The 16,592-nt window shown below is 42.1% G+C and overlaps 1 protein-coding gene across 1 annotated transcript in view; it reads left to right on the forward strand.

Moving 5' to 3' along the window:
• The first annotated feature begins 4,659 nt into the window (after positions 1-4,659).
• Positions 4,660-16,592, forward strand: part of COL22A1 (collagen, type XXII, alpha 1) — a 194,292-nt gene continuing 182,359 nt past the window's right edge. Inside the window, exons 1-2 of the mRNA XM_010014574.1 lie at positions 4,660-4,750; positions 9,307-9,873. Coding sequence (XP_010012876.1) covers positions 4,660-4,750; positions 9,307-9,873 — 658 coding nt within the window. The remainder of the gene's footprint in view (positions 4,751-9,306; positions 9,874-16,592) is intronic.

Here is a 16,592-nt window from a genome sequence, read left to right on the forward strand (position 1 = left end):
ATTAAATTGCTTATTTCAATAGTTGGAAGAGGCATGACCAAGCTACTCTACTAACACGTCAGATGTATTAGTGTCCAGGGTTTTGATTTTCTTCTTTTTATGTGTGTGAAAAGCTGTATAATCGGACACTGTCTGTCCTCCCCACCCCCAAGATGAGCTCTTCTTGAGAGGAGAGTACCAAAGACATTCAATATCACATTATGAATGACACCATAGTTTCAGCGTTTATATGGCATACAGTGATGTTCAGTGGCAGCAGATGAATGGAGGAAATTAAGCACAATAATAGCATCAGTCCCTCTTGAATTTAACAGTAAGATGAACAATTCAGTGATATAATTTAACAACATGTAAGTAAAAGCTCAGATACGTTAAAGAGCAAACTAAAGTCCATAACTGGACATGCTTTTTGCATTCAGCCTTGAATCACTTTGTACTGCCCCTGTAGGGACTTTGAACTTTTGTTCGCATGAGGTTGAAGCAGTTTCATTAAACCACGCTCCAGAAATGTCCATCTTACCCTTGACTCCGGTTTTGGTTTTTTGGTTTTATTAATATTCGTGGCTGAATCCCTCCTCTGAAGGATGAGACATCACAGAAAACGTTCTGTATTTTTCCACCTCTGGCTCACGTGTTTTTTGCTGTTGGTGACATTTCTCAAACCAGGACAGAAGAGCAATCTCTAGAGAGGATGAAACAGGGACCATCCAGTGCTTGTGCTTAAATGCCTTGTCCTATAAATGCCATGAAGTTTTCTTCTCTGCCACATTCTTTGTATCTGCCCCTTCTTTTTCCTTTATATTTCAAGATGTCATTTCAGTTTTGATTCTATTCTTTCATACAAGTTTTTCCTCCTTGTCTCCTGAATAACAGTGATGTGACAGCATTATCTGAGAAGCAAGGTTATAACAAAGTCACTGTATGTCCCTTCAGGATCTGGTAGGAGAAAGACAGAGCAGGATGGAAAACACCATCATCTTATTTGCAACAGACAGAGGTTTGGTTTTCTAAAGAAACTGATGTCAGGATATGCTTTGGTTTTGGTTTAGTCAGGAGGAAACCCCATGATAAGTGCATCCAAGCTATGTGGTTCCTTTCTGGATATATATATGATACTTTGGAAGGCCGAGCCTTAGCTCTGTTCTCAGCCTTAAGGGATAAAAGCTGAGAAGACAAATCAGCATCTCTTAAAAGCGCAAGGGAAGCCCAATAGTGATCAAAATATTAAAGTACTTTTGAGATGAGAAGATCCAGTTTTCCTTCAACTCTTTTTCTTTTTAAGGCTGCTTTTTATAAGCAGTCATTTCCCAAAGCATTTCCTTACTGATTAAAAGCAGAGAGGCCTTACCATGGATGCTCACTGATCTAAAACTCTATACCAGCCACCCTGAAAAAGCCATACTGAAGCTGAAGATTATATAGAACTTGTGTCTATCTTCTGCATATTGTTTGCTCAGCTGTGCCTGTATTTTAAGTGTAGAGAGCTCACTTCAACATTTACCAGCACGTTTCTCAGCCTGGATGCCATTCCCACATCACGTTTACATGTAGCCAGAATTATTCACTTCTATTTTTTTTTTTCCATTAAGCTATTAAAACGGGGCCTCAGACACAGAGTCCACAGTTTGGTAATAAACTCAGACATGATAGGATTTGTCAGTTCTTTTTGCAGTATCACTTAACACATCTAAATGTGCCACAAGGGAAACCCAAAGTGATGTTTGTGAGATAAAAGGGGAAAAGGAGGTATTTTTGAAGGATGTACATTCACTTACGCCACTTTGAAGAAAATTATTCCCACATGAGTGGCTGAACTAAAAATAATGGTAATAAAAAAAATCCACATTGGCCATTTGGAAATAGGGTCAACCAAACAGAAGTTCTTATTCTTGGATCGCTCTGAAGCCTAAACTGTCCCACTTCTGGCTCCTTTTCGATCCTTTCTTATAGAAGGGGAAATGTTGATCAGCTGCTGTAATCTCAAACTGGGCTCAGTCTCACAGTGACAGACTGAGGTGGGAAAGAAACCAGTGTGGAAAACCCATGACAAAAATGCTTTATCTCCAACCATTCTTCTGACACTCCTGAAGATTTCCTTGCCACGGTACAAGACCTGTTGATGTGAATGGGGCAATTTTCTCTCACTGATAAATCCGTACATAAAGCAGCTGCAAGTTAAGAGACTTGGTTCAACTCTTCATGCTATAAAAACAGACAAAATAATGTATTTTGGACTGAATGCAAGAATAATACTGAATCACAAATGTGTATGAAAGCCACCACAGGTTATAAATATAGATTTTAAGCAGATGTTGTGATTTGATTTGGGTTTTTTTCCCCACAATTTTTAGCCTAAATGACTGTTCTGAGACACCTTTCAGTATTCATAGTGCAGAATTGAGCTCTTGAAGTGTTTTGGCATGGAGTGGAGAGGAACAACACCTTAGAGATGCAGCTTTCAGAGCTGGCCATCTGGGTAGTCCTTCTGCAGAAGACACATGTACCAAGTAATCCACATCCATTGAGCTCCCTGTCACACTGCACCCTCTGCCTGTTGATCCAGCATCCGTCTGTCCATGCGCCGTCCTTCTGACTGACGCCGGCTGCTGCTTGCCTCTTTTATCCTGGCTTCATGTGGGTTAGCAGCTGGCAAAGACTCTTTTAATACTGTATTTATAAAGCTTCACAGCGATGCAAGCCCAGACACAGAGAAAGGCTGTTTCGAGCTCCCAGCTCTGGAGTGCCGCATGGCAGATCTGGTTTCCCACCTCTCACTGCCGCCACTAACCTGCTCCCACACCCCCAAAACAAAGCTTCCTGAAAGACACACTGGAAGAAAAACCTCGGGCTGAAGCTCCCATAGTTATTTTAAGCAATGCTCGTCCTGATGCCGCTGCAGGCGACTGCCTGGTCGGTGTTTCAGTAATGTACTTGTTTAAAAGGAAATGCTAACTACTGCAGGGCACGGTGATATTTTCATGCCCTTTTTACCCTGCAACCTTTTCCATCTCGCTCAAATCTCAGCACCTCACTGTCTCGTAGGGACACCGTCTGGCTGAGGTGTAAACTGCAGCACCTTTGGAGTTGGGGACGATACCTGAATGAGCAGGATTTTTCTTCTTTATAATATTCCTTCTTGCATTTATGTTCCACTGCTGGCAGATCATTCCAAATCTCATCTGAAGGGAGAAGGGTTTATTAGATATATTCCTTTTCTTTTTGTCTGCATACGATATGGACTTTTGAAAAATAGGAGCCTGTATTTTGTCCTGGGAATAAGGATCTGCAGCTCATCTTGACAACTACATAAGATTTCCCCCTTTTTATTTCCTAAACCAGCATGACACACACTTTATTTCTGAGATACATGGTAGAAATAGGCCCAACATTTGACTGATCGAGACTGGTTTTGAACAAATGCTGACACCACCGTTCTTTTTGTCTGTGATTCCCACAGAACCCTATTGCTTTGAACAGAAATATCCTAGAATGTGTAATCAGCAATGATCTACAATGTACAGTTTCCCTTCGTGCCTCTTCTACCCAGCTGCCAACAACAAGAAGCTGATGTGCATGTTAAAAGACAGAGGAAACAGAAATTCCCTTAAAAATGGATGAAGAAATCTGTGGGTTTGAGAGGAAAAAGAAGATTCAGGAACTGGGAGGAGGGTTTCCAAAATGATTCCTTGGGCAGTAACAGCTACGGAGGGGAAACTGCTTTCTTCTGTGTGTGCATATACAGTAGATAGAACTGCAATGATTATATGATAGGGGTTGGAACTAGATCATCTTAAGGTCCTTTCCAACCTTAACTATTCTATGATTCTATGATCTAATAAAAAGTAGTAAACCAACAGCAATAAGTAAATAATAAAGAAGTTATTAATAAAACAATTGATCTAGTGTTAGAAACACAGTTAAACTTTTAACAGCACAGCCACTTTGCCTGCCTTGTTACACCACCACTGGCTTCAGTCAAGGTAAAGTCAAACCAATGACCTTAAACTGAGGATCATCCACCTGAGCTTTTGCACTTCTTTAAGCTAAATAGGTGAAAGATGTGTTTTGAAGCTGCTGAGTTTACTCCTATAAAGAAGGACTGATGGCAAAAAATACGCATATGAAAAGAGCTGTGTATTTTTAGCAATAGTCATTTCTGAGGCTCTGGGGCTGAAAACAGCAACGGGTGAAGTAGCAACTGACTGTGTGTGATTTGCAGTGGTTTGTATCTCTGCTCTGTGTTGTGTATCTCCTAATGATGAATATGTGGGAGGGCCAGGTCAAAAATAGTTTCCACTCCAGCGCGTTGATTGTGTAGTTGGCAGTGGGCTCAATTAAAGTATAATAATCTGGTAATCTCCCTCCTGTTTCCTTTCAGGCTGCTGCACACTGAATAGAGACAGTGAAAGAGAATAGCTTTTGGAAAGTAGGTGAACTCCCGCCTCTTTGTCTAAGCAGTTTGTGTTTAGTTAAGTAAAATGACAGGCAGAAGAGACAACTCTCCAGCACGTTGCTCCATGACTTGCACCATGACTGCTGTTTGTGTTTCTACGAGATAACATTTGCTCTTTATTTCCCTTTCTAGGCTACGGATTGGATTTCTAACAAGCTTCTCACCACAGAGAAAAGACAAGCTGATACGAGAAAGGAGTTATGGAGATGTACATGATGGGAAGATGCTGTGTGCCCCATCTCATGGTTCTTCTCACATTCGTGTTCAACGGGGAGCGAATTGTGGCACAAAGAGCAGGTATGTGCTGTTTGGCTTACTGCTCATGCTAAGTAGCTGCTGGGCCTTTTACATGGTTGAGAAGCTACTATTGCTAGGAGGAAAACAATAAAAAAAACCCCAAACAAGACATTTACTGCTGAAAAGACATAAAATAAACCTTACAAATGGAGATAGGTCGGGGATCAAGGTAAGAAAGGCTTAGAAAGGTTAGCTAAGCTACCCACAGCAAAGGGAGCAGCACACAGTTTACTCTGGATACGCTTCATCTACCCCACACTAGTATGGAGATCACTTCTTCAATTGCCTTCAGTGGGTGTCACATTAGACCTGGTGAATCATTTATCTGGTTGAGACTTTCCTAGTGAGCTAAACAGGGCCAGGACACTCTTCATAACCTCCCTTGGTTCATATGTTCAAACATACTGATAGGATAAGGGGTGATGGCTTAAGCTAAAAGAGGATAAATTTAGATTAGATATTAGGAAGAAATGCTTCCTTGTGAGGGTGCTGAGGGGCTGGCTCAGGTTACCCAAAGAAGTTGTGGCTGCCCCATTCCTGGCAGTGTTCAAGGCCAGGTTGGGCACAGCGGCTTGGAGCAACCTGCTCTAGTGGAAGGCGTCCCTGCCTGTAGCAGGGGGTTGGAATGAGATAATCTTTAAGGTCTTTTCCAACCCAAACCATTCTGTGATTCTATGATACTGTCTAGTTGCTAGCATGGTCCCTGGCATGGCTTTTGGCCTGTGCTGGTGAGCACTTTCCCCAAAATGCCACTGAATGATTCACATTAGAGGATGATGCATCTAAAGGACTGTTCCTATCAGCAATCTTGACAAGGACACATTGGTTTTTTCATGAGTAGTAAGAAAAGTTATCTGGCTGTGAATGAGGCTGCATCTCAGGAACAAGAAATGGTTGTAGACCCACACAATTTACTGGTGTAAAAAGCCCAAATGTACTTTGAAGTCGAAGTTTTCAGTCCCTTTTTCTAGGAAAGATGCTCTTTTATACATTTGGGTAATTTATAAGAAAGAAAAGGCTTTTTTAGACCTTTTCTTACTCTAAGGAAGAGCTACTTTATGATCTATATAAGGCTTTTTGGATGAGGTTTAACAGGAGTAAGTACTTAGTAATAAACCAAAATGAAAACTCATTTTTTTCCTACCTGTGGATCAGCCATAGGAAATCATGGTGGTACCATTTACATGTTCATTCTGTGATTACTTTAAATATTTTTTGGCTTACGGCTTGTTTGTGAAATATTTTTAATAACAATATTGCAAAACAGTTGACTCAGTGTCTGAGCGGATGAACACAGCTCCTGGAATTATGCTTCCAGAGAGTATTCCTGTAATTACAAAAATGAGAGTTCACTTTCTATGAATTATCTCCCATGTTCCCTTAAGAGGAGCTCTTCCTGCCAGTAAAAAATACTATAGCATTCTTGGAAAACAATCGATTCTGTCCAGCAGTGGACATTACTGTGCTGAAAATGCAGATTAATATTTACTAAAAGCTTTTCTGCAGCATTTCATCTCACTGCTGTCAGGTCTGTAAGCAAAGAATCACTGACTCTAAGAAAATGATCCTGAATGTTCATCTGTTTCTTCCCTATAATACTGCCTGAAATATGCATCGTTTTTAGACCTTTACCCCTTCCTTGTTTTAAAGCTCATCATCCCTGAACTCAGACAGGATTCATTCTGCCTGTTTGGTTCCTTTTTAAATTGCAGTTATCTCACCTGCTGAGAGTTGTTAAAATAAGCAACAGGAAGGTCTGTACCTTGTGGGTTTTATACTCAAACCGTTATGTTCTTTAGTTAGTCTTAATCTTCTCTCTGCAAGAATCTTAATAGTTTTGCAGACAGAATAGGTTAATATAATAATGTATTGGGGGAGGGGCAAGTGCAGGTTTCTTGCTTAGCATTTATTGTTCTATATTCTATTTAGATCCTGTTTTATATTCTGCCAAAATCAAAGAGAATTACACATTTCTTCTTTCTTTCTCCTTTCTTCCTTTCTTCTTTATCTCTATTCTTTTCTTTATTTTTCTTTTTTCTTCTTTATTATTATTATTGCAAATAATAATAATATTTCAATTATTAATCTATTCTTCTCTCAACCCACGAGTTTTCTCACTTTTACCCTTACAGTTCTCTTCCCCAAAATACGATCCCAATCCCATATCTTAGGTTGGTCCTGTACACACTGAAGGACCATTAGGGTGGACTCTGATATAGAAGTTAACACAGGAACAGATGATGCTCATTTTTTGTCATCGCCTGCAACACTCTTACGGCCATCATGCATACCATAAGCACTGACCTATAGTGTTATGATGCTGACCTATAATGCTTTTACTCTTACCTGAAGGCAAATCACCTTCATGCAGCTGAGCTACCCACACTTTTTTCTAGTGCAGGGGCTTGTTCTGGGATTCCTGTCCTCTTCAGGGCCTCAGCATAATCAAAACCACCAGTGCTGATTCATGAACCCTCAGGTCAGATTTGGTGAGGGTCTCATCAGCTACAGCCTGTCCCACCACTTCCAGCCAGAGAACAGGGAAGGCTGGGGGATGGCAGCCAGGCTCAGCTGACAAACCAAATTCCCTGACAAGCTCATAGTGATGAAGCAGGTCCCAGATCAAGCCAGGAACATGAGTCAGGCTCCAGATCAGGTCCAAGGACAGCATACAGGGTCAGTCCTGCTCCAGGCAAACCCACAGATGTGGGGCAGGTATGAGGTGGAGCCAGGAAGTTAGTCCATGCTTCTGTATTTAAAAGCATCTTCCAGGTGGAGACAGGTCTTTCCTGAATACTTCCAGCAAAGCTTTCTGAGGAGCTCACCCAAGGCCAGGGAGCCATGGGAGATAAACCCCTGGAGAAGGGATTAACTCTCAGGGCCATCAGGAAATGATTTCAAGCTTTCACAGTGACTCTTCCAAGCATCTCCACTTACCATGCTTTGGTTCATATCATGGAGCAGTTCTGGCTTGATTTCTGATGAAACTGGAGAGGAAGATGCACCTCGTTGTTAATGGGTCTCAGTCACTGATGGACATTTAATTGTTGGGATCTGTCTGGAACTAGTCTGATGTGAGTGAAAAGATGCAAACTGTACAATGGGAATGTTACTTTATAATGTATGAAGAGCTAAACTATTCTTGGTGGGTATATGCTGAAGTTATATACTCTCACAAATGCTCTAACCATTGGAAATAGGTTGGTCAGTCCAGGTCAGAGCCCAGAGGAGGTTATTAACATGGTTGTGGTGGGAAAAGTTGGGAGAATCAGGGTTCTGCAATGAAATAGGAATGAACAGAACAGATCTACTCTCAGTGGGTACGGGTAGATGTTGACTACCAGCTAAGGTCCTGGTAAAGCAGTAGGAGGGAAATAGAGTGGCACAGACACTGGTATGGATTAGCTCTCTGTCTTCTATCATGTTACATGTGCTTTGGTCTCCACATAATTGATCAAATTATCAAAGTGCTTTTCAAATAAGTGGTTGACCTTTGTGAGACAACCTGAAACAGGTACTACTGGAGAAACAATGGTTGGTGCTTGTGACCACAGAGAAATTGACTTTGTAGAGCAGCTTTTTTCAAGCTTGAAACTCATAATTTGTTAGGCACTATGGTCTATAATAGTAATTAAAGAAACAAATACATATATATGTATTTTCTCCAGTTGGGGCACTATATTGATAGATCTTTGGCATGTGAGACATTTATCAATCTACTGCCTCCTGGCTTGCATGTATTCAGAAGCAGCTAGAAAGTAGTAAATCTCCTGGGAGATCTACTTTCTTGGCAAGAAGCTGACAAGTATATGACCAGTCTGACTTCATAGGGCAAGCAAGCTGCAGTTAGAATAGATTTGCCTTTTAGATCACATAGGCCTCAGATTACAAATATCATGGCTGGAGGCAAAACAGTGGTTGTGGGGAGAAGTGAACTTTTCCCTTACAAAGCAACTGTCCTTTGTTGTCAAGGAAGCCATCCCAGTATTCAGTGAGTCATCCTTTAGTCAACAGTCAATGGCAGAGAGCTTCAAAATCAAAATAATCTTGTTATAAACTCGCTTCACCAACATATCATGCCGAGCAAAAGAACTGCTTCTACCTAAGCATAAATAAATCATCATGTTAATGGGAGAGGGAGCATAAGAGCTTTGCTACTTAAGGTCTTGATTGACATAGGCAAGGTCAGGGCAGGTCTCTTGATCTGCCATCAGAGCATGGCCTGAGCAAAGGCACTGAAATGAAGTTTGAGAAAAGCAGCTTCATATGCATGCAGATGGTGTAGGTGAAAGGCTGAGCAGAGACAGTTCGTAGTGCAGGAGGGGAAAGGGTTTGCATTTCAAAGTGAAGTGTGTGCTCATCTGTAAATGTCCTGAAACAGATGAGGTGAATCACAAGGAAGAAAGGCCGAGAATCTGCATTTCCTCTGCAAGACAGGGAGAACGTTTGCTACCTCCTCTAAATTGCTCACTAGGGAGCCATGCTTAGGGGATATTTGGTATGCCTGGTGCTCGTCTTTCATCTTCCCTTAATGATGCTTTCTGCTGCTCCTACAGGTTGCAAGAATGTTCACTATGACCTTGTCTTCATCTTGGATGCCTCCTCCAGCGTTGGAAAAGAGAATTTTGAGAAAGTTCGGCAGTGGGTGTCTAACTTGGTGGAAACTTTTGAGATTGGCCCAGACAAAACCCTTGTTGGTGTGGTGCGATACAGTGATCGTCCCACCACAGAGTTTGACCTGGGGAAGTACAGAACCTGCGAGGAAATCAAAGAGGCTGCACGAAACATTAAGTATTATGGGGGTAATACCAACACTGGAGATGCTCTCAGGTACATCAACACCTACAGCTTTTCCAAAGAAGCTGGTGGGAGACTTAGTGATCGAACAGTTAAAAAAGTGGCTATTCTTTTGACTGATGGAAGGAGCCAGGATCACGTCTTGGATCCTGCCAATGCAGCACATCAGGCTGGGATTAGGATCTTTGTTGTGGGTGTTGGCGAAGCCTTAAAAGAGGAACTCGATGAGATTGCTTCAGAACCCAAGTCTGCTCACGTGTTTCATGTCTCTGATTACAACGCCATCGATAAAATCCGAGGGAAGCTGAGAAGACGCCTCTGTGAAAGTAAGTTGAGCTCCCAGTTCTTCTACACAGTTAGAATTACAACAGTCTCTGTTAGCATATAGGTATGAAAAACTGTGATTGTTTTCTTTCATGGGTTTAAAGTTAAACACGGGAAGTTCAGGTTGGATATAAGGAAGAAGTTCTTTACTGTGAGGGTGGTGAGGCGCTGGCACAGGTTGCCTAAAGAAGTGGTAAATGCCCCATCCCTGGCAGTGTTCAAGGCCGGGCTGGACAGAGCCTTTGGTGACACAGTCTACTCTGAGGTGTCCCTGTCCATGGCAGTGGGGTTGGAACTAGATGATTTTAAGGTCTTTTCCAACCCTAACTATTCTATGATTCTGTGATTCATGCTTATAATTCTATGCTGATAAATCTTTATTTTAGTGTCTTTCTACTCTGTAAGGAATCATTTTGCTACCCGGAGTGTGATGAAATGATCACTTCTGGGTTCTTCTGCCCAAGTCAGTATTAACTATAGGTTAACTATAGTCCATACTGTATGTTAACTATAGGTCAGCTTCTAGAAGTGAATTAGAGAGCAAAGTGTGACTTTCCTTTTTGTTCTGATGCAGTTCAATTACTTTATAATATTTGGGACTCCTGAATATGAAAGGTGAAATCTTATTTCTACCCATATTTTGGTTTGCTTTGTATAGTAACTGTTTTTCCCCCCCTTGTGTTCTGGCATTGTACTGTGAAAATAATGTTCTGGATGCTTCTGAGAATGATCCTTTAAGAAGCAAAGGGATACTTGTGCTTTTCTATCATCTCAACTCTACTGACACCTGGTGTTCCCTAGTGCTCTGGTTATCATCCATATAAACTTTGGTGATGTTTTGAATGACTTGTAATGGAGAACAATGTGTGAAATCCACCCTGAAGAAATGAACTCTGAATTTCCCAGTCCCTCAGTGAAGAGGACTGTAATGGCATTATGGCTGGTATCTCCCAGCACTTTAAAGTTAACAACAACTACTCTCTCCTTCTTAGTGACTACATAAAAGCTACCTGGTATTGCTGCCTTTTGCAGTATGTGCTGTGGTTACTCTGACTTCTTTGGGTGAACATCATAAGACATGACTCTGGTTCCTAGGTCTGAACTTGGAAGACAATGGCTGTTCCCTGTGTGATGTTGCAACACATGTCAGTGTCACAATGACCAGATCTATAGGTTGTCAAGTTGTGTTACTGTGAGGTGACAATAAGTTGCCTGGAAAAAAGCAGGCCTTGTAGCTGGTGTTGTGAATCACTTTTATTGCTCTCTGCAAACTCCATTTGCAAGAAAATAAGTATTAACATAATGTTCTGAGCTTACGTGGTTCTGGGCAACCTGATCTAGTTGATGATGTCCCTGCTCATTGGACTAGATGAGCTTTGATGGTCCCTTCCAACCCAAACTGTTCTATGATTCTATGTATGCTTCTTAAAGAGTGACTAGAACAAGTAGGCATAAACACAGGGTCCTGCACCTGAGGAGGAAGAAGCCTATGTACAAGTACAGGCTGGGGGCTGACCTACTAGAGAACAGTTCAGCTGAGAAGGACCTGGGAGTATTGGTAGATGACAAGTTGAACATGAGCCGGCAGTGTGCCCTTGCGACCAGGAGGGACAAGAGTGTCCTGGAGTGCATGACAAGGAGTGTGGCCAGCAGCCCTTCAGGAACAGACTGCTCCAGTGTGGGTACCCCACAGGTTCACAAGTCCTGCAGCAAACCTGCTCCAGTGCAGCCTCCTCTCTGCATGGGGCCACAGGTCCTGCCAGCAGCCTGCTCCAGCTTGCACTTCCCATGGGATCACGTAATCTCACTCATCTCCCTGGCTGCAGTCGTGCAGCAGGTTTTTTTTCCCCTTCTTATATCTGTTATCCCAGAGGCACTACCATGGTCACCGATGAGCTCGGCGTTGGCCAGCACTGGGTCCATCCTAGAGCTGGCTGGAATTGGCTCTGTCAGACATTGGGCTTCTCGCAGCTTCCCACAGAAGCCATTCCTGTATCCCCTCTGTTACCAAATCCTTGCAATGAAAACCCAATACAAGGCTGCTAAATGGATTGGTTTCAGTGTAAGGACGAAGGGAATCAGACAGACATCAAGGAACATTAGTAAAGAATGGAGAAGAGAGGAGGGAATTGGTTGAACAAACAGCAACTGAGTAATGTGCACATATAGAGATCACTTAGGCAGAGATGTAAGGACATTAACAGTGACAAGGGGAATTGAGTATCTAGGTACATGGGGCACAGGGCATGCAAGCGGATTTGAGAAGTGGATGCAGGGCAGAAAGAGGAGTTATCAACTAAGGCAGCAAACAGGGGTGCAATGGGCTGATTTCCACAGCAAGAGCAGTTATAGAAGCCAGGTCTGCTGTAGCTATTCCTGGGTGACATTTGTCTGATCCAGACTCTGGTGACATGGTCTAACATCTCTAGATCCTTCATTCTGGCCTGTATGGGGGTCATCATCTTCTCAGTGTCTAGCCTCAATCCCTCTTGATGCAAGTAGAACCCAGTTTTGTTCTGTTTTCACTGGATATCAAAAATAGTTTATTCTGTTCCTCTGTATGTCAGTCTTTTCTACTTGGAAGGCAATTACATATCTACTCTAGGTCTTTTCTTCCTAGATTTAAAGCAAGGAAACTGCTCTTTGGCAGAATCGCTTTTGTCATACTTAATTTGTTTAATTGTCATAGTTAATTAATATAATTATTTTATTATTAACTTTATTATTTACTTTATTTAATTCATTGTTTTGCGTACAAGATGTTTTTAGTAGGCATGGTGTTTAGGTCAGGTTTAAACAAACAAGAAATTCTTGTCACTGAAGCTGGCTACCGAAATAGAGGATGAGAGGATGAAAGATATGCTCTGTCTATTATGATGGAGCATAATCAGCAGAAGTATTAATTAGAGGTCAGGTAACCTTTTTGTTATCTGAATATGTGAGGTGGAATTGTTTTGGGTGGTGAGACAGGGCTGGTCACAGGACCAAGTGATTTCTTGTGCATGCACCTCTTTGTGTTAACACAGTAAGAACAGGAAAGGAGTTAATTGTAAGGGCTATGCCTTATACATATTTAGAAGGTAAAACCTTTAATAGCAGTTGTAGTTAACTTTGTGGTTTTAATGACAGCTCTGCATAAACCAGGAACATACAAACCACCAGGTGGGTGGAGGACGTGACAAGGGCACAAGCCAAGCTGCTGTTCAGTTCATGCACATCTTAAGACAAAAGCACACGTTGTCACAGCCAAACTAGGGCTTTAATAGACATAATCCTTGGAGAGCTCCTGGGAGACACATGAATAGAGAAGAGGAAATGGTAGGAAGTATTTTGGTTGTACTGAGCAGTGATGAGTCTTCCAGTCCTCATAGTGCTGAGATGTGGAGTCATGAAGTGTTGTAAATGCTTCATTTCAAGCCAGCAGCTGTGCAGAATCACTCATCTCGGGTCTCACTGGATGTCTGTCCTAGACTAAATCATTCCATCTCGCTATATTTGACTGAATTTATTGCTAAGCCCATGTCATTAAGTGCATTAATAACATTTTAACTCTCATTTGATGTTGTGGAAGCAAGCATAGCAGAATCGGAAAATAACTTGTCTGCTCACTAGGACATTGTGGCAGTGGGAGATATTTTTGCCAAACATCTCCATTACAGTCTGAACTATAGTTAGCAGGCAAGAAACGGGTGGTGCTTTCACAGGAAAGCAGCAGAGATATATTCTGCTAAAAATTCCAGAGATGCTATGTGCTTCCTAAATAAGATTTATGCTTATATGTTGTAGAGAGAACAACAGGCAGCTATGTTGGTAGATTTAAAAATATACTAACATCTGCTCCTTGTAGGTAAATAGTGTCTTTATGCTTGTCACAGCTATTTTTTGGCTTTATTTCAACTCAAATTTGGTTTAAAGCTGGGTTTTGTGTTAGTGCATGTACAGAGTTTTCAACCTGATTTGAAACTGGTAGCACTGTGTTTAACACTGGCATGTAAGCCTTAGTGGAGGAGATGTTGCAATGGCAACCTAAACCCACCCATATCTGCTTAGAGGTAATTGTTTCTTAACACCACTGATTGTAGTGCTTTGGATGCTGTCATATTTGAGTTTATTATGTTATCCATAAGCAAGGCAGGTGACAAGATACAGTTTGCAAAGCTGAGGAAAAACATTCCCCCAAAACATTCTCACTCTTTACTGGCTCCACACAGCAGAAGCCTGTGACTTGGGACCCTCAGAGTGCTTGGCGTGTTTGTGCAATTACCGAGCATCCGCTCTACTGGAAAAATCAGATTTCACAACTTGAAAATAAATTTGGCTTTAAAGGTACAGGCTCTGCTAAGATTTGTGTGGGGTTTTTTCTACAGCTAGTAATAGGAGAAACACAAGCAGATGTTTTCTAAGGAAGTACTACAGAAGCATTATGCTTGGCATTGGTCTATGTCCAGTGCATGTATAATGCAGTCCTTTTCTACAATCAGCTTTCAGCTGTCTGTGAGCTTGGTGAGCTCCTTGCCATAAGCAGTTCCTCTGCAAATGGAACAGGGTGCTCAAAGAAGCTGTGGCTGCCCCATCCCTGGCAGTGTTCAAGGCCAGGTTGGACACAGCGGCTTGGAGCAACCTGCTCTAGTGGAAGGTATCCCTGCCCGTGGCAGGGGGTTGGAACTGGATGATCTTAAGGTCCTTTCCAACCCAAATTGTTCTATGATTCTAAGTGTACGGAAGACTAAAGGAGTATGTCAGCATTAAAATCTCAAATGCTTTGTAACACAGGGACCTGAAGCCAAAGTGCTTCAATGACTGGTACCAATGGGATAGAGAGGCCTGTGATAAAATATCAAAAGCAGTCACATGTTCACATGACTCATAACATTTATTTTTCTATTTGTACGTGTCTTTGTGGACTTTGTGTTGTATATGCAGTGTATAAAATATAAGTCTTATGCTACTACTGTTCTGTATCTGATGCAAAAGGACTTCCAGCAACACATTGAATGGCATTCGAAATAGTAGTCTAAAAGCTTTTTGAAGTCAACTTTGCTCAGGATCACGGTGTGTTCATAGAAGAACTGCAAGCTGTTTCTTCTTTGACTTCAGTGTTAAAAATACCTCATGCACAGAGACCATAACAAAGTGTAGGCATCTGAACTGCCATGTCTTGACTGGTAGTTCCTAAAAGACTTAGCCTTATAGTCAAATCTCACGTGAATACTCAAACATTGGAACACATCAGCACCTAACAGTATTTGCCTAACTGTTGACCTCCATTTTATACTTCCTCTTGAGCTCTGAGGTTTCACTGTGAAAGCATTAATTTCCAGATGCCTTTGCACTAGACATCATGCAATAAGAAAGGAGCTGGAAGTCAAGAAGCTGGCAGGAGTGAGAATCCTGAAGTATTTTAAGGAAGACAGTTGTGGTAGTAGTTTTAATTCTTTTAGTTTGTTGAGTGGAACGTGTGGACTTGGGATCTGTAGACTGGTTTTACTCTCATAGTTGAAGTATGACTTGGTGTCTTCGGGAGTTCAGCTTAGCTGTAGTTCCAAGTCTTGCTTGCTCTTATTGTAAGAGGTTTTTTTCATTGTTGCAATGGCTTGTAGAGACCTCTTACAAATGTGGACATATATTCTTGTCATGTGGCAGAACTTGGTACGTGCCACATGTGCATTGAGTTGGAAAAATCTGTGGTTTGGTGTCAACCTCCATGTTGAATGCAGAGAAAGTTGAAGTGTTCATCATCATAGAATCATCATAGCATAGCTAGGGTTGGGAAGAACCTTAAGATCATCTATTTCCAATCTCCTGCAGTGGGTTGGAGTAATAACTTGCAGCTCATGAATACATCACATCTGCCAATGGCAGCGTTTTTAGTAGGATGTTTCACATCTGGCTGCTTAAGTGTATGTTCAGACTAAGTGCAGCTACGACATTCTGATCCTCACTTGAAAATCTAGTCACTTCCAGATAGTTTGGGAAGTCTATTCAAAACTCGTCAGACAACTGCTGCTGTTTTAAAAGCTGCTGCTAGGCGGTGACCCAGCCAATATCGCCTCTGATATCTCCTCTTGTTTCTTGATGCTCTTCTCCCACAGCTGCACTGGTGGCTTTCTCTGTAACATCTCCAACATCTAGCAATCTCTCGTGTCACAGATGACAGGATCGCACAGCGTTTCATCACCACATTTTCTGGCTAACTGGTTTCCTGCAAAGGTATGAGAGGCCTGTAATAGGATTTAACACTGATTCAGGCAGGCAGAAACCCTTGAGCTAAGGGAATGCACAGTGGCTGCTGGTTGGTCCCCAGTTGCTCTACAGAGCATGTGGATGCGACTCTTTTCCCAGACCATGGGTACAGTTCTGTCCTGCCACTGTGTAACCTCCATATAATTTAAATTCTCTGTGTCCAGAGAAGGGCAACGGAGCTGGTGCAGAGCCTGGAGCACAAGTGTGGTGAGGAGGGGCTGAGGGACCTGGGGTTGTTTAGTCTGGAGAAGAGAAGGCTCAGGGGGGACCTTATCGCTCTCTACAACTGTCTGAAAAGAGATTGCAGTGAGATGGGGTCTGTCTCTTTACCCAGGTAACAAGTGACAGGACAAGAGGTAACAGCCTCAAGCTGCACCAGGGGAGGTTTAGATGATTGGAGATTAGGAACAATTTCTTCCCTGAAAGAGCTGGAACAGGCTGCGCAGGGAAGTGGTGCAGTCACCGTCCCTGGAGGTAT

The sequence above is a fragment of the Nestor notabilis genome, unplaced genomic scaffold (genome assembly GCF_000696875.1).
Source record: "Nestor notabilis isolate BGI_N333 unplaced genomic scaffold, ASM69687v1 scaffold780, whole genome shotgun sequence".
In the NCBI taxonomy this organism is placed as follows: domain Eukaryota; kingdom Metazoa; phylum Chordata; class Aves; order Psittaciformes; family Psittacidae; genus Nestor; species Nestor notabilis.